Source organism: Prorops nasuta, unplaced genomic scaffold (assembly GCF_024137725.1).
Source record: "Prorops nasuta isolate Cenicafe-Biocafe unplaced genomic scaffold, Cenicafe_Pnas_1.2 PNAS00006, whole genome shotgun sequence".
NCBI lineage: Eukaryota > Metazoa > Arthropoda > Insecta > Hymenoptera > Bethylidae > Prorops > Prorops nasuta.
Window position 1 is genome coordinate 2599178 of NW_027116803.1, and position 25486 is coordinate 2624663.

The following is a 25486-nucleotide window of genomic DNA, read 5'->3' on the forward strand; positions in this document are numbered from 1 at the left end:
AAATTCCATAAAAAGAAAGTGAAATATTAACTGCAACAATTTATTCATAGATGATATATGACGATGAGACATGAGCGTGAAAGGAAAAAGTTAATTCATCGAGGACTTTGTTAATACAGTCCGTACATTAGTAGTCTTACGATTTACGGTCCTTGCTTCCGGCAGGACCGGAAACAGACTACTGGACCACGGAACGGGTATCTAGGTGCTATTGCGCAGTGTGGAACGGAGATATGGAGTTTCCGCCGAAAATGAATTATTCCTCTCATAGTATCACCTACTATAAAAAATTAAAAAACAAAAAAATTTATTTCTTAAAAAGTTTAAAAGACGATATAAAAGATATTGAATATATACACCTGTCAAAATAAATTCTTTTAATAAATTTTAAAAGGTTTCTCGCTATTTCAATTGATTTACACAATCTCTATAATTTATTTAAAACATGTACTTTTTCAAATCTTTAATTTTACTGCAGTAGTTGTAATTGATCATTTTTTAGGGAACCTAATTATAACAAAAACAAAAGAAAAGTCACTGCGTTGAGTAAAGTCAAATTCATTAATTGCAACAGGCGGCAAAGCTGCGTACTCGGTTGGCTCCTTCAGTAATAAGAAATTCCTGACTTACCGACTGACTCTGCCGATCATTCTATTGTGATTGAAGACTACCTTAATACTCTGCACTCATTAAGGATCAGATATCTATTATTTCACTCTATAATTAGTATATAATGCTCTGTTCTACAGAATAAATTTTTAACGACGTTTATTAAAATTGCAAAGACCATTTGAATGACGCTGCCAGATTTTTAAAAGATTTGGTGATTCACTAATGGCCTTTCTGGCAGTCTTCAATTTAAATTACTGACCCTGCATATTTACAGGACTAAGCCGATTGTAAAATTTTCAGCTTGGTAATGATATCAATAAATCCATCAAATAGTTTTTCAAGAAAAGTTAAAATTCCATTATACTTTTCTGAATTTATTGAAATAGATATAGGCGGCCCATGAATTTCTTTATTTTAAATACCATTTAATATATTCACTATTAATTCTGTAAATTTTATTGATAATAAATAATTATAATTACTAGATTATTTTTGCATACATTATTTTAGAATCTTCTCAATATTCGAGAATTTGGTAAATAGCATAGTTTGGCAAAAACAGAGTCTGATGCAACAATAAATAAGCGTGCAAAAATTTCACAGTGAATCGAAGGCAATATTGTATACCGCGCCGTTTCAGTGCGCAAATGTCGTGTCAAAATCATCTCACTCCCTACGCATGATCAATGAAAAAATGTTTAAGAGATTGATGCGATAAAAGATAGAGAATTATTTTTCAAAAAATAACACGCCGTATTTTCCAAATATAAAAAAAACACCGTTTTCAGTGAAAACACCAAAAAATATTTCACCTGCATTTTGGAGTGTCAGGTGTTTGAGGCAGATCATTGAATGGAATGTGAAGATTTAAAAAGAAGTTTAGGTTTCTAAGAGGCGTAGGGTGTGTTAGGGCTATGCTTCGTGAAAAATCAGACGAGATAATGGCGCGGAGTGAGCCTTTTTTTACCCTTGGGTGCTCCGTTCCTGGAATGTCCCGAGGTTCGAGCTATCGCTGAGTCAAGCCAGCCAATGAGAATGTTCAAATGTGCCCAGTCTGGTAGCGACGTGACGTAATAAATGCCACGCTGGCAGTCCACTACGCTATATCTAGTAGTAGAGTAGTAGCATGCACGCTTCTCCATGACGTGTTGTGTCAGTGGGGAAAAGTCTTTCATAATTTTTGCTCTTATTCTTCTTCGATAACTTTGTAGAACAGAGTCAAAATAAATAAGGAAGGTCGGGCAGGGATCTGATAATTGGAAGTGAGCAGGTCAACCGGCGGAGAATGTGGAAGTGAGAAAGCAGGAGAGAGAGTGAGAGAGTGAGAGAGAGAGAGAGAGAGAGAGAGAGGGGGAGAGAACCGGTCGGCTGGATCGAGTGGAGTCGTCGACGAGGAAAGAGGGTGGGGTGAGAAAGCGGAACGGAGTGGAGATACGGCAGAGCCCGAAGAAACGAACAGAGCCGTTTCGTACATCCACCCATCCGTAGGGGAATATCAGGTCGGTCTACAACTCGTGCCAGCCTGAAGCCAGCTCCGTTGCGTTGGTTGTTGGAACGAGTGCTCTGCGCTTCACCAAGCCCTCTCGTATTTGCCAGTGCGAACTTTATCGGGGTGCTTCCTCGTCCATGGCAGCTCAGTGATATCTAGTGCACGCAGTGTGTCACGTTGCTTCAGCAAACTCGCAATTTGTCAGAATGACGTCGTCATCGGATATGAACCTCATGGACCTGCTCTTCCCACGGGAAGATGCCTTCCTCAAGGGGGACATCAAGGATGAGCCTTTTATAGACCAAAGCTACACGGATGACGCAATCACGGTATGTTAAGGACACGCTCCGCTACATTCTACTTGATTTTCTTCGAATTTTCCACCTCTCCTTTTGCCAAAACTTGTTTTTCCCCAATACCTGTTGGTGTACCTCTTAACGTCATCGACCCTGTACCGTGGACCCTCCGCTGTCTCAAAACACGAATAATCGCTCGTACAATCATCGCTATTAGGAATTTCCGTCTAGATTGATCAAAGTCGTACACACTGCACTCTTACCACGTTATCTTATACTCAGGCTTTTCCCCACTTCCACGTAAAATTAGAAATCCTTGGAGTTGAAGACTATTGAATTGCGATTTTAGTGTTAACCTATTTTTACTACCTACTACAGTTATTATATTTTCATTGACTGCTTTAGGTTTATGAAGCATGTACTCGTTCACACGAAAATTCCAGACACTTCCGTTTAAATTATTATGCTTGAAAAACCACATGCAGACTTTAGTGGGTACAGGTGAACCATACACACCGAAATTACATTAACCGTACCAAGTTTATTCATAAACAGGTTCATTTTCACTGACATTTGAGTGCGGTATGTTAATATGGAAACTCCAAATTTCACGTACCTTGCATTTGGAGATCATTAAAAAATTACATTAGAGAATAAAATACTTGTTGCAGTTGAAATTGCGATTTTTATGTGAATTCTCTGCAACATATGGAAGGAACGCATCCACGTGCCGGCACAGTAAAGGCCGCCATATTGGTAAACCGTGCTTGATATTCAGTTATATATATATATATATATATATATACAATATATAGGCAGATAACTGATTTCCACGCATGCTACTAAACACTATATACCAAGTATAAACAATAACAATAATCGGAACGAATAATAGCTTGTCTTACACTTATTATTTTTAATTATCAATGATAACAGATACTCCAATCCTTGTCAATCGTTTAAACTGAAAATACCGGAAAAGACACAACAAGAGAAACAATTCAGTTTCTTCATTTTAAATAAAACAAGCATTTTAGAAGTTTTTTTTTGTCTGATTCACTTTTAAAAATATATATTGTATGCTTTAAAGAAAACAACTGGAGATAAATTTATCTGCTTTGGGACCACAAAATTTACTGATATTTTTCGAGTCTTTTCAACTTAGATATGTTACATTTACTCCAAATATTGATTAAGAGAAGCACTTTATAAAATATTTTTTACGTTAAGTAAAGTATTTTAATGAAAATCTGCCTGAAAAAAAAATTTATAATAGTAGAATTGAAGTTCTGGTTATATCTATATTTTTACAATATAACAATTAGAAACTAGTAAATTTGTAAAACTCTGATATTACATAAGTTATTTCGAAAGTAAATGTCCCTTTCAGGTAACTCTTTCGGGCACATTCATCAAGGGCGATTGACCTCCAAATGTATTAGTACCGTTATGTTACGGTACTTATTGGCCATTGCGAAAATTACTTACGACGTTTATTCTTACAATACAAAGCTTATCAAGATATCATTAGAAAAGAATTAATCATTTTTTAACGATTTATTCTGCTTTGCAATTATTCGACTCGTATCGCAAACACTCTTTTCAACATTACAAAATCCAGACTGAGATTCTAGGTTTCAGTTACAGCGATATTTTAACGAAAGTAAATTAGCAGCAATGATCAAAGCTAAAATAAAAGTGTAATTGGAGAACAAGCCAGACGGCCAAACCATGTAGCACATCTATTAGTTAGGCTCGAGTATATTTTTAGTAGAATTTCAGTGTATGGAGAAAACTAGCAATAAAGACTTGCCCGATGGCGAAGCTTAAACTATAAATACTATTCGGCACGAACCTAGAAAAGAAGGAAACTGATCTAAAATACAGAACTGATATATGCCCACTTAATTTGGAAATAGAAGCAACAACTCTGTTACCCTTATCGATTGTAAGAAGCTGATCAAATACGTTGCACCAATAATTTATTTCATAGCCATAAGATAATAGTTCTTTCATTGCGCAATAAAGATAATACAACTGTCCATAATAGTCGTACAAAAACTGGGTCGCTCAATGAAGGTTCCAAGCTGCAGTATACACAAAATAACACTTACACACCTGTAGACTTATCTAAAATAGTTTCCTCGAAACACAATATTTATTTTTCATTCGATATAAAAAGTTAGGCCACTGAGGTAAACTTAACGCAATGCTATATTTATTTCTTAGGCGGAGGAATGGCCGACGAACCCTGATGATTTCCTGGAATCGATATTTAACTTGGAGATGGATCTGGAGACGATTCCGTCATCGTCTTCGGACAGCGGACTCTCCAGTGCATTGAGTTTATCCTGCGAGCAGCAATTGAGTCCCCTTCCGCCAATAGAAGAGGACAAATCGGAGAATGGCCATTCGCACTTGGACAGTCCGCAAAATCTCATGGACTTTGAATCGATAGGGAGTCCTAACCAATCAATGGGTAGCATGGACAGTCCGGCTAGATCCGTGATGAGCTCTAACCTAGGCTCTCCAGTCGCTGACGTCACCGAGGATATGGAGATGGAGCACACTCTGGTTGCTGTGGTGAATCCCAAGAATGTCACCGAAGCAACGCAGAACGTCACTGCAGTCCGGCCAACGATAGATCTGGGTAAAGATTTTTTCTTCACGGATAAGAAACCCTTATCACTCGTTATTATTGATACGTTTGGCTATAGTATACGTTAGGACTGATAATAGCTGATTTGCCACTGCTGCTCGTACGCACTTGCGAACGACTTGCGCGATCTCTCGCAGTAAAAATACATAAATGAGTTTATTCGTCCTCCAAGCTGTCGACATATTTCCATTATGCATTAAAAAATTCTATATACCATAGAACTCATCATAACGACCATCGAAGATGGCGTTTAGCTCAACGAAAGACGGACGCGAAATGTATGTCACCGAGTGATGGTATACACAGCCGCTATATAACAATCCTAGCCACCGCATGATTCATTTTCCGCGCGAATAACGCAAAACCGTTTTCAAAGTCTCTGGCGTTAATGCCATGTGGGTTTAAACAGGTGTTTTTTAAAATTTGTAAAAATCAATATTATCATAAGTCGAGTCCTAAGGTTAAAAAAATAGCTCACCGATGAAAAAGTAAATTGAATCAATCCGCACGTTTAATCATCTCGCTTTAAAACAATTTTTTAAGACCAACGAAATTTTCTTGCAGATTCGATCAAAAAATCGCAAGGCCAGGTCGCACAACAGGAGAATATAATTAACGTCCGTAATTTAGCGTGTAATAACAAACGTAATATTAGACAATTAATTCGTGTAACGCCTATGGGCTCCGGCAATCCAAGATCGATCCTCCTGCCGGTGAGCTTGAAGGACATGAAAGAAGTGAGAACGATCAAGATCATCAACGCTGCTCAAGCGAAAAATCTCAAAGGCTTCAAGATCAATCAAGCAAACATCATTAACAAACCTGTGCAGGTCCGTTGAATAAATCAGAGTTCACGTGTGTTGAAGATAATTTTTAATTACCCATGTAACATGAAATTCTCTCGTTAGGTCACAACTATCAAGCAGGAGGATTCCAGCAGCGAGAAAGGCTGCAATTCCAGCGACGAGATATCGGAATCAGACTCGCCTTACCCGAAGCTGAAGCTGAACGCGGAGGAGAAGCGGTTGTTGCAAAAGGAAGGAATTACTTTGCCCACGCACTATCCGCTGACGAAGCACGAGGAACGCGAATTGAAGAGGATTAGGCGTAAAATTCGCAACAAGATATCCGCCCAGGACTCGCGCAAGAGGAAAAAGGAATACGTCGACGGGCTGGAAGACCGTGTGAAACAGTGTACCGAGGAAAATATGACTCTCCTCAAGCGTATAAAAGCACTGCAGTCGCAAAATCAGAGCCTGGCTGGCCAGCTGAAGAGACTGCAGGCTCTCCTGCAGAAGGGAAACAAAAGCGCCCAGCCGACCACTTGCCTCATGGTCCTGTTACTCTCATTAGCACTCGTCGCTGTTCCAAATCTACGTCCACACCAGAATTCTAGCAACGAGCTTATGCAAGAGCAGGAACAGCCGGAGAAGATGCCGCCCTTGGCAGGTAAAATTTGTCTCTCTCGCCTCACCGTTCCTTTCACTTTTGCTACTCGAGCGTTTCTGTGCAATTGCTGCAAGAATCGAACAATGAGATCCTTTGACGATCGTTGGATCAGTGCTAATCGATTGGATCGATCGACCGAGCGGAATGTGGGAGCTAATTATGGACGCATGGTTGAGGAGGACAGTTATAAATTTAGTGTGAATGAGGGATAAAAATAAATTAGAAAAAATCACACGTGACGCATCGGTGCACATTGACTTACATAGTTTCCTTTGACCGCACGTGTGACATTTAGCTTACAGATATAGCCGGTCGCCCCGGGACATTGAACTCCTTATAATTGTGAAAGGATCCAGACCCTGGCTTCTTATTTTGCTTTCACGGCCCACCACCGTTCACTGCAGTGGCCTGTACCTTTACGCTGCAGAGATACTTCAAAATGTTGATTAAAATGAAACAATAGCACTGTGTATTAGCTTATATTTCATTTGTTCTTGAAAATTCGCTGTCCTTTCTCGTTCCCCGAATTTTGCTAAATATCGCTTTTTATTTTTTGCTGCAACACCCAACCTGTTAAGTCTGCAAATTCCCCCGGTATGCGTCTTATAATAACGAAACTCAGCAGTACTGCAAACTGCTTTCTAAGTTCATTTTTGTAACTTGTACCGAAATAAACCGATGTTCTGGTATTAGAACAATCGGTATTTGCAAATCATTGGATTCGCGTGATTTATTTTATATCGGTGCCATACAGTATCGAAACTAGATCATGCTCCAGGATCATTCAGAAGTGGTTCTGCTACTTTCTAAAAGGAAGCGAGAAAGCTCTTAAAGCTATTGTATACAGAGAATCACCTACGATTAAATCTTAGAGAAACCTTAACAGTAATTGAAACAATAACGTTTAACGAATTATCTAAAGGATGTTTCAGAAGTGCAATTTATTTGTTCATAAAAAAAGTGTAATATTGCTTAAACAGTACTTTCAATTTTTAATGAATGAGCTGTGAAATATTATGTACTGGAATACAGTTTTGGATATTTTCCTAGGCCGTTCAAGAACGTTGCTTTATACGAAGCAATTGATGGACGAAGAGCTGCAGCAGTACGGAGAGGAGCTGCTGCAGGAGGTCGAAGGTCTACTGGACCACGATTACAGCCCAATCCAAATTCCTCCCTACAAAAGACCACGCATCATGGAATCGGAAACTGTCTCAAAATATGCCTCATCCACGAATTACGTTGGAGGGACACTTGGTGCACGAAAGGACATTGGTGCGAACCCGCAGATCCGACAATTCATCGAGCCGCCGTTGGATGACGTTTGGCCACCGCCTAATCCTGGAGGGCCTGGCGGGCAGAAAGCTGCCAAACTCAACATTACCGATAAAAAGCTCTGAATCCTCAGGGTCATAGGCCACCGCTAGGTGGCTAGCAAACTACTCTTCTTTTCGCTGGCAATTTGAGACTTTGAGGCATTTGAAGCTCGAAATGTGTAAAGATAGCGAGGAAGAGGAGATAACTATAAAAAATGATAATTGTACTAACTCTATTTGTTATAGAGTTAAAGTCATATACATATTGCGCTTTTACTCATTATTATAGCTAAAATCAAGTATTTATTTAACATACCACATTTGTTATCTTTCGTGTAACAAAGTGTATTATATTATTAATAAAAATAATATAGTTAATACACTTTTATACGGAGGAGAACAAATGTGCTATGTTAAGTAAGTACTTTATTTAATCTAATAACGATTAAAATGCAGTGTATGTAGGATTTTATCTATGTATCAAATAGTATTAATACTATTATGATTTCTTCTTTTGTTTTTACTTTAAGACGTATTTTAGTAAAAGCTTTGCGTTCTCATGAACACTAAGCAAAAAAGACTGTATCGTAAATTGTTTGAACGTATTTTTAATTTACACATATATATATATATATATATATATATATATATGACGGCAAAATGTGTATATACATCAAATACACAACAATTGTATATAAGAATGTAAGAAATAAATTTTTCAATTATGTGGAATAATATCGTACTTATAGTATACGGCATAAAAATCACTATTCTGTATCGAGAGACAGGATTATTTCATATAAGTATATATTGTATTAGCAATCTGTATAAGAAAAGTACTTTATGTTATTGTTCTTCCATCAAATCACTGATATATTGTTAAATATTATATAGATTTAGATAAGCTCGTCACACCGTACATTCCTGACACTAAGTCTAATTTAAATTTAGGACATATTATTTTTGCATGTTATGTCAAAAGGGATGAAGGTATCACATTTCAACTTTCATTTAATATGCGTGTACGAATAAGAATATTATAAAATAAAAAATTAAGTAAATTTGATCTTCTAAAAAATTTTATTCAATCATATCTCTCATCTTATATAAATATATATTTATTATTCGGAGTATGCATGTGTGTGAAAAATAAAAGCAGAGGAGTTTAAATAATAATAAGCTTTATACAGAGAATAATAGATACAATATTTTTCGTTTAATTGCCAAATTTATATTATTTGAATGAGTGTTTAACTCTACAATTTATGGCAGGGCGCGGCTAATTTCTAACATAGCTTCTGATGATGGATGAATTAAGATTTATGTTACATTGCGCAGTGATGTGAATTCATGTGGGTATTTGGTTTCCCCACCATATGCCCCTCGCGAGAACTAACACAGCACATGCTTGCCTCCATGCGACCATGCCTCGTCCATGTGAGCGACGTACTCGATGCTTCACGCACACGATTTCAGTCAACTACTTACAGTACAGTTTAGTAGCAAAATGATCGATGATACGAAACTATAGTATAAAGTTTGTACCAGTTCGTACTGTTTCTGTTATCTCCCGCGCAAAAATCCACTAAGTCTAAAACATTTAATTTAGTGTTAATTTTGTTTAATGTGTAATTGTTAGCAATTATGGCAACAATAAAGGTGACTTTTCCACCCGGAGGCAAACCAGGGAAAATACTGAAATGGAAAGTCTCTCTAAACACAATGGTATCAGCGGGCAAAGTATTACTTTTATACAATAATGTCCCTCCGGGAAATGAAGATACTAAAGATTCAGAAAAGAAGCTTAAAGCAACACATGTTGGACGAGTTTCTGAGCTGTTGGTTAAACAAGGAGATATTGTTCAACCCGGGTACAAATATTTTCTAACCTCAAAAGATTTTTGTATATAATAACAGTATTAATCCATTCATGAAGTATTAGAAGAAAGTTACTATTACCATTTAGAGATAGATTTTGAGTAATTTAAAATTTATTTATTAGTTTTTAAATGTAGCGCCTGCATAATTGGATAGTTTTTCAGGCAAGAGATACTCATCTTAGAAGGCTGTAAACATCCAGCAGTAATAAAAGATTTATGTGCTGAGTGTGGTGCAGATCTGAGGCTGGAAGCAGATAATAGCAACAGAGATATCACAACGGTATCACAAGCAAGTGTACCTATGGTACACAGTATACCAGAATTAAAAGTATGCCCAGAACTAGCTATTAAAATAGGAAAAGAAGATGAGCAACGTTTGTTGAAAGATAAAAAATTAGCATTACTAGTAGATCTTGATCAAACCATTGTTCATACTACCAATGATAATGTTCCACCAGATATGAAGGTATATTTTATCTCTATTATCTTTACAAATGTTTGTACATATTTTGTTTAAAAGTCTCATATTTATAGGACGTTTATCACTATCAATTGTATGGACCTCATTCGCCATGGTACCACACACGTTTAAGGCCAAATACCAGGCATTTTTTATTAGAAATGAGTCTCTTGTATGAATTGCATATTTGTACATTTGGAGCTCGTAATTATGCACATACGGTAGCAGCATTATTAGATAAGGATGGAACTTTATTTTCTCATAGAATATTGTCAAGAGACGAATGTTTTGATCCAGCATCGAAAACTGCAAATCTGAAGTACGTTTCAAATGTAAGATCTCTAGTTTCAAAATTTTTTAATAACATTTTCTTCTTTACAAATAGAGCTTTGTTTCCCTGCGGAGATGATATGGTTTGCATCATAGATGATCGTGAAGATGTTTGGCAAGGATGTGGAAATTTAGTTCAAGTAAAACCATATCATTTCTTTCGACATACTGGTGATATACATGCACCACCTGGTTTAGATAAATTAGAACCTCCAGAATCTAAGGAGACAATAGAAGCTATGGAAGCAGATGAAAAAGACAGATCTGAAAATCAAACTGAAAATGGAATGAAAGTTACATTGGATAATAAAGAAAAAGAAATACCAGCTGATTCAACTAGTATTGCAAAAATAGAAGAAAGTGGTTGTATTAAGAAAGAGGATGAAGTGATTAAGTCCGATGAAACAGAATCTAAAGAAAGCAAATCAGAACAAAATAAATCTGGAGAGAATAAATCAAAGGAGTATAATCCTGAAGATAATAAACCAGAAGAATATAATCCGGAAGAAAAAACCACTAAAGAATCTGAATGTAATGTACCTAAGGGAGATGTAATTTTGGATGAAGATGCTGATGATTATTTATTATATTTGGAGGACATCTTGAAAAGGATTCATGCAGAATATTATAGCAAAGAGCCGAAAGAAAATAGAAAGAAATCTTTGAGAGAAATTATTCCTCGTACTCGTGCACGTGTTTTAAAAGGATTGCGTTTAACATTTAGTGGTTTAATAGCAACAGTTGAAAAACTTCATGAAAGTCGAGCGTACAAAGTAGCTAGAGCATTTGGAGCTGAAGTAACACAGGTAAGATATATTTATTTCCTGATAATATCATTGTTTTAATTTAATATTTTTCATTTAGGATATTACAGAAGAGACGACACATTTGGTAGCTAATAGGCCTGGAACTGCGAAAACAATTTTAGCAAAAAAGAACGCTAAAATTAAAATAGTCAATCCAGATTGGCTTTGGACGTGCGCGGAACGCTGGGAACACGTCGACGAACGTTTATTCCCTTTAACTGTTAAGGTATAGAACATTGTGGGTGTTCTTAATTATGAAAAATTAAGAATTAAACAAATATATTATTTTAATATTACTTCTATAGGCTCGTGGATCTCGAGCACCTCCACCGCATTGTAGCAGCTCTGAGCGCACGGAAACAGAACTAGATCAAGAAAAAGAGGATAGTTTTGCAGATAGTATTAATCCATTAATGTCCTTTTCATCAGAAGAAATACGAAATATGGATAAAGAAGTAGAGGAAGATATGGAGGATGTAGATCAGCCTGTTTTTGATTCTGAAGAAATTGATGATTCAGAAAAAAATTACAAGAGAGATAGGGGAGATAAAGATAGTGGCTCTGAATCAGACTCTAATGGTAAATTTAATTAAAATTAGTTATAACTATACAACACTTCAAGATGCGATATCGAGAAATTTTTGCATTGTTACAGATTATAACAAGTATATTTCTAAAAAGAAACAAAAATTTTCATTTAAAAATTCTGAGGATGAATATAATTTTGGATCTATGTGGCATGATAACACCAATGATAGCGATAGTACTTATCTGAGAAAAGGAGTCAATCACAAGAAAGAACATAGCAAAGATAATGATGATGACAATGACAATGATGATGATGATGATAATGACAATGACAATGACGTCGAAGAGGATGAGGATGATCCAATCACACGTTTCAGACGAGGTGAAGTTTTAACGGATGATGCAGATCTTGGTAATGAGTCACCAGATTCTGTAGAGAATTATGATGGAATGGAAAACGAAGATGATCGGGAATGGAATGCGATGGGAGCAGCATTAGAAAGAGAGTTCCTTTCAGATTGAATTTTCTCAAAAATTAAACTCAGTGGCTTGAATTGCCATCAATCATCCATCAGAGCTGTGAATTTATATCTTACAATCAGATTTTCAAGATTCATAATATAGGCCTCTGGTTTTCCAATAAAATTGGACGTTTTGTCAAAATGAAAATATTTTTCATGTAGACTGATTCTAGTATAAAATTTAAAATTCTATTTATTAATCGACGTATTTCAATCCTTCACATCTCAAGCACTGTCTGTTTGATAATGTAACATGTAATTATTCTATACATATAAAAATGGATATTTGATTTATATAATTAAGGAGTATGGAAGAATCAGTTGTATTATTTCTTTTGTTAAAAATTTCTTATTTCAAATTGTTTATGAATATTTTTCTTTCAAAGTCAAATATTTAACTTTGAAAGAAAACTATCATAGTCATTCAAAATATTAAAGCCTATAGAAGTTTGTATTTTTAAGAGATTGATTTGACTTTTATCAGATAAAACCAGTGTTCTTTTTAACATGTATTAAATCAACTTTTAAATAATAATTATCTTTATTTAACCTAATTTGAAAATATTCATACATTTTGCTTTTACAACTACATTATTTACTACCATGCATATGGCTGTGGAATATTTTTATCATCTTGGTATTTAACGTAGGTCTTTTTATTTGTAAAGTCTCGTTTACCTTCCTGACTACCTCTTGGAGGAGCTTTATTGTAATCGAAGGAACTTTCGAGTTGACCATACAACTCATTAGCTTCTTTTATTTCATCCCTATTTGAAAAGTCATAATTAATATATAACTCATCACATATAAATTAACGATACTACACTAAAAATGTTTATAAATACCGATATTTTCCAGCCACAACGTGTTTACCAGATATAGGGTCAATTACATCACCACATTTATAAACTACTTCAACTACTTCATGAGTTATTACACGTGTTAATTGTTCAGGTAAGGTTCGTATTAAAACTGTATCGCCAGTTTTACATAATTTGTTAGGATCGTGGGCATATACCACATTATTTTCAAGAAAGTGCTATAAATGACAATACAGGCTTAATATTGAAGTACTTTTGGAGAAAACATAACCTTCTTTACTTACGTGCATTAGTCTCTCGTTTAAAACATAACGTGGTATGCGAATTTTAGCAGCATTTTCTTTTGAAGTAGGCATACATTTACCAAGAAACAATCTAACTGCAGTTGTGGTTACTCGTTTACTTGCCATTGTGAAATTTATGTTTATTTAAACTCTATATTCTCCTGTTCTGTAGCAAAACATATCTCACCAACCTAACTTTTCGTAATCTAAGACCTAAGTAGTCTAACCTATATGATATGAAGTAAAGTAAGAGAATGAAACGTATAGGATTTAGAAGTAAACTCTTCAATTTCTTCTTATGACAAATAGCTTTAACTTGTATTATTAAACATCAAAATTAGCGTGAAACATATATTTTAATAATTACATTTGAAATATTTCTTCTCTCCATATATCTCTCCCTATAATCGATTACATTCAAATAGAACTATTTACATTAGAAATAAATTACACTTGTTTGAAATTATAAACGTATCTGAAAGTGGATATAATATGTATAATACACTGTAATTGTCCATCCACTCTTTCATAACTGACTTTAAATTCACCATTCGTACAATAATGGTAATTAATCTTGATTAGGAAACGAGGAAATAATTACATTTTTATAGACAATTGTAGGCTCTTGAAAAAAAAGAAAAGAGGTGAGGAAAATGGTAGAAGCTCGCAATAATTTAAAATAAATGAAGATATGATCTCAGCGATGGGAGATTGTTAAATGGACAATGGATATCGCAAAAGAACCGCTGAGAGTGCTGAATAAAAGGGAGGGTAAACGATTTGGCGGTATACTATATTATATAGTGGGTGGAGAGGAAAAGAGGGTGGAAGGTACGCGTAGGGAAGAAAAGTAGAAGAGCAAGTTGAGGTAGAATCAGAAAAAGGATGAAGACGAGCGGGATCAAAGAGCGGATATTCCGAAATGTATTACTTTTATCTGCTGCTCGTTTCTTTTCTTTTCACGTATGTAGTTTGTACGTGCTCTCAGCATCTGCGGCTCCGTTGTTATTGCGGAATGTAAAGGAGCGAAAGAATTCACGGATGATCGCTTCAAAGCTGATGGTGACTGAGTCGTCAGTCAACCAGGAAATTCCATTGTCAGTGGAAAAAAAATAAAAATCCAAAAGATTCGCGCTTCGATGCTTTCAGCCGGTGACAAGTCGAGTCTGCTGAGTCCACGTAGGCTGGATGGATTTTTCCGCTAACGAAACACGGAAAACTCGAATCGTGCGGTCGGCTTCGACTACTCTACGGTCTGTCCGATTCGTACCGAAGAGACGGACCATGCGGGAGTCGGGACACTCGGGACTGGGACGCGTAGAGAAAAAAGTGCCGCTACAAGATACTACATACTCATTTTGTTCATCTGCTTCGCAGCTTTCTACAGACAGGCCACGCTACACCTTTTTCTACTGTTTTTTATTCTCGAGCATCCTCCTCCCTTCCTATACCGGCCTATCCAGCAGCGAGAATAGCCCTGGCGATTGTCGGATACTCCAGTTAGCCCTGAGCCATGAAGGTACATTAAAACCGAGACAGGGAGGGATGGATGCTGGCGGAGAATAAAAAGGACTATAACTTGTCTCAATTTCGACCAGGGCTATAGCTGTAAAGCTCCTATCTGATAAATTTATGAAGCATTACACCACCGGGACATAATTTAATAACCGTAGATACTCGTAAAGCCACGCTACAACATCTCGTCCGTGTTTAACTTTCTACGCGTATTTGTTTAGTCTGCTTTCCCGTCGATAAAATAAATCAAAGAGTGTGAAAGCGAAAGAGAAGGGAGGGATGGGAGAGGATGAAGAACAAAAATTGTTCATAGAATTAGCAGTTTTCAGGCTCTTTCTTATTCGCCGTTGGACGTTTTCCGAGTGAAATATCGACTCCCCGCCTCTTTCTTCCATCAACCCTGGCAGATTCTCTCCAAGGCCTATTTTTAACTCGCGTACTTCTGATACGTGAATATCCCCAAAGGTAATACACGTATTTGTCGTGGCGAAATAATATGCTTGGAGAGGAACATAGAATAAAGCTGTAAATAACTGCGAAGCACGAAGGATCGATATCTATGGACGATCGAACGTCTTCTGTAATTCTGTTTCAGCTGATATAATTGGAGAGTGAAATTCAAGGGGATCTCGAATGGTAAGAACCTTGACGTACGCGTGCTTATGTCGACGAGGTCTTCCACGTCCATTAGACTTGAAAATACTGGTCGACCAGCCGATTTTACTCCCGGTTGACTGGGGCTAAATCGCAACATAATATTACCTGGAAGCATATATTAGAGAAAAAATGTTATCAAACTAATAAGCTTTTTATTAAGTGAAGAAGCACTCTCGCGCAGCAGAGTGAAAAAGAATTTTCCAGCGGAAGATCTCGGGTTATTCCTGGCTTATAGTGGCGCTTCATAAGCGCCATGCAAGATCTTTCATCTTTTGAAGCATCTCGATGTTTCAGTGCTACGTGCTTTTGTTGATTCGTCCGCTTTTTTTCGCTCTTATTTCACACCCTCCTTTTCATTTTGCGTTCTCCCGGGCGGCAGGCGCAAATGTCATTTTGCGAACGTGACTGGGTGTATGGTGTACTACGTGGATGCGTGGAACGTGGACGCATACATATACGAGTGCGTCCAGCAGGCTTCTGGGATGTGTGGGTGAGACGGTAGAGTATACGTGTGTTCGGTATAGGTGTGCGTAGAGTGTACAGTTTGGGCGAGGACACGTCGGCAAGGGAAATGCCTGTGTGTGCGTTTCCATGGTGACCGTAGACGCGGAGCCGAGGGCCGCGCTGATCGCACCCCCTCCCCCCTTTCTTCCCGAATCCCGATATGCCATGGGGATGTAACAGAAGCGGGGTCGTCGACGAGAAAGAGGCCAGCCGCAGGCGAATTAAGACTTTCAAAGGGTGCTATCTTTTTTTCTGTATACCATCCCTATTTCCCTCTCATTATTTATTTCCTATCTACTCCGTCTCGCCCCCTCCCCTTCTTTACCCCCTTCACCTCAATCACTTTCCTTTCCATCACTGATTAGCTCTTATTTTCTTTTACGCTTCAATATTAATGAAAACTCGAGGAATACACTATATACCGGGTGCTTCGGTGTCACCAATCTTTTATCGAAAATGCTGATACCATAAACTTCTTCTCGTGGCACTCTCGACACACTTTAAACTATCTTCGTTACTCGATAAATTCTATAATCCCTTAAAATTGGTCGAGCCACGCTATCGGAGAAACAGCCCTGATACATAGATTGATCCAAGAAGAAAATGTTGAGGATTCGCGTTGCTGTTAATGTCGGGAGAAGCGTCGTAGTCCCTCGCATTAACGGAACATTCGGGGCTTCTCGAGTTGGATCGTAGATGTGCGTATGCGACGAGCAGTCGCGTCATTTGATTTTCCCCGTAGGAAATCTCGGCGAGTCGCTGAGCATCCATGCTCCTAGCGGGAGACGTCCTGGTGTGATTTATGATGCCAAGGTAGAAGTAGCCGTAATTGAGTGGTTTGTAGTGGATAAATTGGAATAACCCGCGGACGTTTTTGGCGTACACACGTTGCTATTGCGAATTAGCAGGAGACTCGAAGCACTGGCGTATTTCGGAAAAGCTTTTACAATTGGGAAAGTTTTTACGCGGGCATGAGATATATAGGGCAGATAGTACACGCGCGGGTGAGTTGATAACGCGTCTTAAATTGCGCCGAGAAATCGATATAGCAGAAGCGAGTATAGTCGTGTAAATGCATGTATATACACATCGTGCTCGGTTATTTGGCTGACGTCCCAATCAGGGGAAAATCGTGATTGAAGTGGGTAAGTCCGATTATAGCGGAGGGCCAGCAGGCTTAGGGTGGATTTCCAAGGTTCAAACACGCGGAAGGGACGATACGTCGGCAAATAGGGTGCGGATTGCTGTGGTATTAAGTTGGAAGGAAGCTCACGATTAATACTTTTGTCGAAATGTTTGATTTTCATTTGTCAGACACACGTATATATACAATATATGATGACTAAGAAAAACTCACCAGCTCCCTGCGCCACTGGTTATATATACACGTTTTGCGGCTCTCGTTTTAATATCCCAACAAACAACAATTTTATTTACCACTCTTTTTATTCCAATTTAATTAACGCGTAAATTAATTTCTTTGTTAGCATTTTATAGTACTGGATATTCTTTTAGCTTTTATCCGACGTGAAACAGTGGAAAATTCTATTGGCTTTTTACAGCTAGGGTTAACACAATTTCAACCAGCACGTTATTAATGGCTCTTCACCTTTATAAAGTACTCAATTTTAGTTCAAAAGGCGAAGAAATATTAGTCGTAATACGTGTGCCGGCACAACGAAATGTGCAGTATATCAGTCCGCTGAAAATTACAGCAACTATCAAGATGTTAATATTGGCGAGCTTTATATTATCCGTTTCCGGAAGTGGCACATTGTTTTGACAAAGACTGTCTTGCCAAACTTTACCGCGGACTATGCAAAACTCTGTCTGTCGCGTTGGACCGTCCTTCAAATCCCATAAATCTTTCCTCCCAGCCACCGAATCTCTTCGATCGGGAATTATCAAGTGGTTTCCCCGAACTTTCGTCGACAGAGCATCTTTTCAAAGATTCTCCGATAGCCCTCCATCTCTGTTGTATCTCGCCGAGGAATAAGTTCGATCGAGGCAGGGCCGTGCTTTTTTCTCCATCGGAAAATAAAAACAAGCAAATCAAATCATTTATCTTTCTCGTTTGCATTTCATGATTTAATTCCGGAGATGATCGTTGTATCTGATAATGAAGCGAACGAACCATCGACGATAGAGGCCTGTTCTCTTTTGCTACGAATCTTTTTACGGCCTTCATTCCTGGCCCGAGTGTGTTTATGGCGTCTTATAGACGTCGTAAAATAGAAAACAGCTCCCGCGGGCAGGACGAACTTCTATTCGAAGCGCGATTGAAGTTGAAACGAGTCCTTCTGCCATGTGACCCCGGCGCCTCGAGTGGTAAAACTTTGTCGCCTGCGATACCTACGCGTGGGGAATTAAGATTTCATTGCATATACGCGCCACACAAATTTCATCTAAATCATTGCAGTTTTACATTTTTATTATCGTTCTACGCTTATTTCCACCGGAAGCCAAAGCTTGGGGATGATGTTAGTCGAGGTTCGGAGGAGCTATATTTTTAGGAAATAATTAAATTTTAATATTTTAATTAGAGAAAGAGGGGGAGGGGTGGGTTTTCGATTGTCAGTAGTGGAGGATTTCGCGAAAGGGTATAAGGTCGTTGAATTAGGAAATGGAATGGGGGGTGGGGGTTGAAGAAAACGGAACTGTGAGAGAGAGAGAGAGAGAGTGGGAGAGAGGGACGACGGCGTGTCGCGTAGAGGTGGTGGGGGGCGTCGCGATGCTGCGGTGGTGGTGGCGGCGGCGGGCGCTGCGCGTCGAGGGTTGTGCGAGTCGCGAGATGGGCTCCCGCGCCGGGGTGAGAGTGTCTGGTGGGGGCTACGGCGAATTCGTAGAAAGTCCGACGATCCTCTCTCCAACAGTCACCGTTCAGTTCTCAAAGCCGAGCCCGAGCTGCACGGCATCCAGCCAATTCGCTGTGTTCACTTTGCTCTCTCCTCCCTGTCTCTCTTTTTCTCTCTCTATTTCTCACCCTCTCTCCTCTCGATCGTCTCTTTTGGGCTCGCCATTTCCGCGAACGCGACGTCTCAAAATAAATCTCTCCCCATGTGTTCATCCCAATTCTCATCCTGCTGATACCTCATCCACAAATCTTCATTCTCCCCCTTTCTCTCTCCTGCTGTCTCGTCCCTCTTTTTTCTGTTTTTTTTTCCTCTTTTTGTGTGTTTCTCTCTCTCTCTCTCTCTCTCTCTTTACTCCGCAATCTCGGAACTCGCTCGTTACCCGACATCTCTCAAAGTCCACGCGATACTTGGCGTGATTATCAGAGAGGCAAACCGATATGGACTAAGCAAGATTTCATCTGAATCGTCTTGTGCACGATTCCACTTGTCAGTTTCTGTGTGTTGGTTGTTCTGAAGCAAAAGAAAAAAACGAATCTATATTGGACGAATCTCGGTTGATCCTTACAGTGTCAAGTGCAATCGCGTAATTGTCACCTTAATTCGATGGTTTATTTGGTTGACAGATCCACGCTGGAGCTGTATTATGTGATTTAACTATAACTGGTATTCGTCCTGTGCGCCACTCCAACTTTTATTCGTACAAAGATTCACGTTGAAGAGAAGTAATTTTTAGCGAGAACAGTTCATTGCGGGTTTCCCCTTCTTTCAGCAATTTTAATTGGATTCTTTCGAGTGATCTTTCCACGCGAGACTCGATTTTTTGCTTCGAGTTAGAGGGGAAATTCCTTTTCGATAACGCGTGTCAAAGGTGATATTAATAAGAGAGAAAGGGAAAGTAAAAAAAAAAGAAGAAAGCAGCGCGGCTTAAGGAATAACATTTTTCGTTGGAAAGTTTTACAATCGCGTTTGCATCGTTTTGTCGTTAAAATATTCCTCGGGTTGGGAAAAGTTTCTTGCGAGAGGGAGAGCATGTTGACGAGAGCATGTGCGCTTGGCGTTACCGTAAAATCGTCGCGTCACGGATTTTTCTTCGGATAACCTGATCCTCTTTACGCAGGAGCTCCGAAACTCGATCTTTTTTTCGTAGCTTTCACTGTAATCTCATTCTTAACTCAACTCTGCAAACAACATCAGTGACAATTCTTACTCCCTTGCGCGATATACGACGACAAATTAATTATACGAATGAATGAATTTCACGTAGAAGCTATATATATATATATATATATGAGGTTAAATGAATGACGGATGCGAGACTTTTTCATGAAAGCAATAAGAGGCAAGAGGATAAAAAAGACCCACGCGAGGTTTCACGATTAATATAAATGGAGCCGGTCCATTTTTACCAGGGACAACGCAGAGAAGCCTCGGTCTCTCGAAGATAATATTCTCGAGCGGAAATGACATATAGATATATAGAAGTGCTTGAGACAAAGGGAGAGACGCTCAATGCATATGCACAAGGGACTTTTGTGTACCCACCTAGTTTGTGGCCCAATGATTTCAGGTGGGAATAAACCGATACCAAGATATATAGTTTACGTAAATACGTTTACGACCTACTTCCGGTTAAACGCGAGTTTCGCCAATAACTCACGAATGTAATTAAGGAAATCTGGCAGCCCCCTACTCTCCCTCTCTCTCTCTCACACAGATACACATTTATGCAATTTCTCCTGCTACACCATCTTCTTATTATATTGTATATTCTTCCGCGTAATCCAATATTTACTATTAGGGAATATTTATCACACTGGCTGCTGCTATCTCTCATTCATTCGTTTTTGTCCTCCCTTCCGAAATTTGACGCATCGATCCGCCAGAACAATCCAGTTAAAAGGTCAAGCGTATTCCTAAAAGCTTTGATTTATGATGGAAACCCGCTAGCAAACCTTCGTCCGGCAATTGTGTTGGGTAACTCGATTATAGATCAAAGAGCGAGAGTTAAATGACTCGTATACCATTAATTCCTTCAAATATTATTTGGTAGGACTGGATGATTCTTTGACGGAAGTGGGGACCATGCTCTTCGGAGATCCGGGCTATTCGAATTTTGGGAAATGCGAGAGAGGGCATTGGACCAATTAAAGCTTTGCGTTTCACAGCCCCGCGAAACCCTCCCAAATTGCACGCATCAATCTTGGACGGTTTGAATGCCTCTGTTATTTTCTAAACTTCGCCAAAGCTAAAAAGCATTTCAATGGACTTTTCGTTCCCTTGAAATATTCAAACAAATCCATTACTAGAATTATAAAACCTTCGTTTAATATCGAATAATTTCTCTAAGTATTCTATTGTTCTGTTTCTCTCTCTCTCTCTCTCTCTCTCTCTCTCGTTGTGTTAAAAATGGTTTCAAGTTTAACACTACGACGGAGTAATAGACTGCAGTATGTACTGATCATAATTAGGGAAATTAGGAGGTGAGAAAGAGATTCGCATATGGTGCAGCAAGGCGCTGTTGTCGTTTCTAATTTTATTCGTTAACAGTTTGTTTTCAAGGCTCTCATAACTCGCGCATATGCAGAGCAAATTGAAATGAAAAACATCTCTCCCTCTCTCAATTATAATTAAAGAGAGCAATTTATTTTAGCATAATGAGTTTTCCAGCGACGTTCCGAGAGCCGCGGGCGATCTGGCGATTATTGGATGGTCTTGTGTGTGAAGAACGTGAATTGACCGTACGATTAAAAAAAGTTGGTCTTGCTTGGGCGAAAGGGGGAAGCTAACGAAGCTTCGTTATCCTTTTTCAGCTTTGATTGTGCCAGTGCAAGAATGCATAGGTCAAGTGGGAAAGAAATCGCAAGAGTGGAGTGGCTGCTTAACGAAAAGGACGCTAGTCAACAGTGAAAACCGGTGATCAGGAATATTTGACCCTGGCACCCCGTACACCGTGCCCTTTTCATTGTTATCAAAGACGCTTATTAAACGCTCGAGGCCGGCCTCTTCATCAAATTTACATGATTGTGTTTACGTAATCCAGCTTTCCCGAAGGCTTTACCACGATGCGATGAAATCGTGAATGGTTAAAGTTGAAGAACGCTGCTGGGGTGCGGCGATAGTGGTTGGTGAGAACTACTGAAATTGGTAGAAATCGGTAACGATGCCGTGATGGGGTGCAGATCGAGATCGTTCTTTCTGACCACCCTCCTTGCGGCTGGATTATTCTCGATAGGCCTATTTGCCGAGGAATCCTCTGCTACGCGTAAGTCTCATCCATCTTTATTACAGCGCACACTACACCTCATCTTTTAGTAATTTCATCAAACACACTTTAATTAATAGCTCAATGAAAATTATAAACAAAAGCTAAAAATCTAATGAAATGAAAAATTTGTTGCTTTCAACTCTGCGCGAGTGCGATCTCGGTTTGTTTTATGAGCTACAAGCTTACTTGCATTTTTGTTTAAATTACAAGCAATTTTTCTCTGTGCATGCGTTTATTTAGGTCATGACTTTCCATCCTGCAACGAGGAAATTGCGTTTAAGAAAAATTACAAGACTCCACTACATTATTAATTTTCGTCAGATTTAGAATAATAATGTGCTGGATGCTCTGAATTTTCATCACCTACTGAATAGTCGCAATGGTTTAAAAACTAGATTTCATATTATCCATTTAAGCGTGCTGATCGAACAAATTGAATTTACGTTTAAGTTTGGTAATATCGTATCGATGATTGAAACACCGCGCTGATGAATCCTATTGTTTCGTGACTGCGGACTCGTAATTAATGAATATAGGATGAGTCGGTCGATACTTTTCTTCCACAGAAACGGAGAGAGCGAGAGAGTGAGAGAAAAGAGACAATAATTATATTACAGTATCCGTACACGGGGATGGTTCGCGCCGGTACACTGGTGCATTCTCGTTAAGAACCGCAAACCACCTAACTCGGTCTAATTATTTTCAGACTGCATTTGATCTCGAGAAATTTACTTTCAATTAGAATCGAGGTCAACTTTTCTCAATCTATCCTCTTTCATGCGGTATCCAGCGTGTAGCTTTACATAATTGGGGATCCAAGTGGATTGCTTCTCCATTGCAGAAAAAAAAAACGAGGAATCGACGCTAATGGGCCAAAGTAGATTCCCCGAAATAATGAGAGAATTGAAAAGAAAGCATTCGAGTCTTGCCGGTTAATGAAATAAGTTGCAAATCAAAGTCTACCACCTTTCAAAGGACTCTGCCACTATTAGTCGGAAACAAATTTCAGATTTTCAGGCAACTTGGGAGTCGAAGGAGGCGGTGGGGGTGGGGCGCGAGCGGTGCATTGTTGGAGAATAATAACTCGCAAGTTCTAAATTAAGGAAATCAGGTTCCTGCTTGTGCGTGGTTAATGTTTTATATTCCTCGAACTACTCCCTTTTAGCGTACCTTCGTCCCGTGCTTTCACAATGCTTCTCCCCCTCCTACCCCTTCTCCACCCTACCTTACTCTGAATTTCTAACGTAAATAGCGTGATTAAGAAATTGCCACGCTTATACTTCAAGCGCTTTTTAACGAGAAGCGATATTCTGCGCAAAAGGCTAAGGATTGATGATTAATTAAAATTGTTCGTATATCTTGTGCTTCGAGCAATGTATTGCTTATATCCTCGAAAGGTGTACGTGCGATGCAGTCCTGGAGGAGGGGAAGGTAATGATAATTAAATGTGTGTTGCATTCGACGAAGGAAAGAAGTGGTTAGTAGTTTCGGGAATAGGATGAATTTCCTTTAGCCTCGTGTAGCGAGATACATAGAGAGTTTGAGGGATGGGAGACGTAAAGTGCGGGCATGCTACATGGGGGTGAATCAGGGGGTTGGTGGTTTAGTTCAAAGGACGTCGAGCGAGAATGCTATGTGAAGCTTGGCGCATCGCGTCTCTGGTGTGAACCGGCTGATATTTTTCTTTCATTCGCGACTCTTTTCCTACCTACGATTCCAGTCCCATCACCTAAGCACAACGCTTTAATTATTCTCCTTTGCTCTCTTCCTTCTTTACTCGCAATTACCAACCCGTCCGTTTCTACACTTCTCCGGACCTTTCATGGATCCTTTCAACGACAGAGTTTACTCAATTACTTTTAACATTTATTCTTATACAAAAAAAGAACTTTTTATCAACTCGAAATTTGTTTTGCTCGCAATACCGGATACTCCGATACAGAATTCCATTGTTTCGCTTCTTGCACAGTACTTTGAAACTCGCTGGTATTATCGTTGCAATAATAATGATCGTCGTTGCTTATCGATGAATTCTTTCGTATATCTCCTTTCCACCCTTCCTTGGATTTCCTAGCTCGACGAGGATTTGCCAAGGTTTATACCTAGCCCCAACTCGCTTTTCAGGTCACTCGCTCGAAACTACGACGGATGCTCCAATAAAACTTCGAGACTGCTGTCCCTATTCCCTACCAAAGGTGGTCTCTTTTCTTTCCCTTCGCCTACAGCCAAATTCTTTTTTCTCTACCTGCCCAGATTCATAATACCCTTCTCCACAAGAATTCAGCTTTATACCTTTTTTTTCTAGATAGAAAAATAACCCCAGCACGTTTTCGTGAAACTAATAAACTTTCTTAGCTGTCATTTGGAGCTCTGTCAGAAAACTGGATCCAAAGATCAAGCCATCATTGGATGGGAAAGTAACTCCAGCTCATTATTATGGGATTAAAGAAGTTTTTCACTTATAGTTCCATTGAATGAAAAAATTGGACAACGTGATGAGCGTTAGTATATATATAGGTCTCTCAGTTATCATTTTTTCGTTGTGTTAAAGATGATTCGAGGGTTGGGACATTAATGGAATTTGAAACGTTGTTCCTGTGTTTGTAACTCGACGAAACGTGGCTATCGATCCAGCACACTCCGATGAGTCTGCGGGAGAAGAGAAGGCATCGCAGGCTGCACGACTGTAATCTCTAATGTGTAATATCGGGGTTCACAGCGAATGGGCAACAACAATAAAACAGATCGTAGGCCTTTCGCACCAAATAAAATGGCACATACCAAATGTATATATAGTCTCGTTCACGGTAAAGCGCGCCTTGCGCAACGATCGAGCGATTTGATTAATGATAAAGACTAAACTTTCCCGTCAGGTGGTCCAATGGACAAATACGCGCAGTGCTATTTTAAACAATTTATTAATATTATTTATCAATACATAAAAATATATTTTTTTTTGTTCCATCGCGAAAAACATTTTAGGTTTTTAATTCGAGTCTGCAATCGTACACTATTACACATGAATATCTGGATAATAGGAGGAGAGAAAAGACGAGAGTCAATGCTTCGTAATGGCGTCAGTCGCGAAATGGCGACACTTCGCGTCAAAACTGCAGCGAACACATTCAGAATCCACGTTTATGTTATTTCTTATGAGAGATATACGTTCCTCCTAATGCTCTAGTCGAGTACTCTGGTGATGCTTCCACGGTACTTTGCCTCCTGGCTCATAAACACCC

The 25486-nt window shown here is 38.9% G+C and overlaps 4 protein-coding genes across 10 annotated transcripts in view; 3 read left to right on the forward strand and 1 right to left on the reverse strand.

Moving 5' to 3' along the window:
* Positions 1-1730: 1730 nt before the first annotated feature.
* LOC136774293 (cyclic AMP-responsive element-binding protein 3-like protein 1) lies at positions 1731-8899 on the forward strand. The gene is made up of 5 exons (XM_066728479.1): positions 1731-2430; positions 4627-5047; positions 5621-5886; positions 5965-6505; positions 7556-8899. Exons 1-5 carry the CDS (start codon positions 2308-2310, stop codon positions 7903-7905), a joined length of 1701 nt encoding a protein of 566 aa, XP_066584576.1. The 5' UTR covers positions 1731-2307; the 3' UTR covers positions 7906-8899.
* Positions 8900-9182: 283 nt separating this feature from the next.
* On the forward strand, positions 9183-12839 carry Fcp1 (RNA polymerase II subunit A C-terminal domain phosphatase Fcp1). Its single transcript, XM_066728478.1, has 7 exons — positions 9183-9692; positions 9864-10167; positions 10236-10480; positions 10547-11297; positions 11356-11523; positions 11603-11876; positions 11953-12839. The coding sequence occupies exons 1-7, from the start codon at positions 9466-9468 to the stop codon at positions 12345-12347; spliced, it is 2364 nt and encodes a 787-aa protein (XP_066584575.1). The 5' UTR covers positions 9183-9465; the 3' UTR covers positions 12348-12839.
* Positions 12840-12874: 35 nt separating this feature from the next.
* mRpS17 (mitochondrial ribosomal protein S17) lies at positions 12875-13677 on the reverse strand. Its single transcript, XM_066728480.1, has 3 exons — positions 13452-13677; positions 13192-13385; positions 12875-13113 (listed from the first exon to the last, which is right to left on the reverse strand). Exons 1-3 carry the CDS (start codon positions 13575-13577, stop codon positions 12945-12947), a joined length of 489 nt encoding a protein of 162 aa, XP_066584577.1. The 5' UTR covers positions 13578-13677; the 3' UTR covers positions 12875-12944.
* A 5349-nt stretch (positions 13678-19026) lies between these two features.
* tei (teiresias) overlaps positions 19027-25486 on the forward strand; it is a 186793-nt gene continuing 180333 nt past the window's right edge. For 2 of the 7 annotated variants that reach the window (XM_066728102.1, XM_066728108.1), the window contains exons 1-2: positions 19027-19645; positions 21793-22244. In XM_066728102.1, coding sequence (XP_066584199.1) covers positions 22151-22244 — 94 coding nt within the window. In that variant the 5' untranslated portion in view covers positions 19027-19645; positions 21793-22150. Of the gene's footprint in view, positions 19657-19682; positions 19705-21646; positions 21721-21792; positions 22245-25486 lie in introns of those variants that run through there. The other 5 variants (XM_066728103.1, XM_066728104.1, XM_066728105.1 and 2 more) reach the window with 5 other exon arrangements.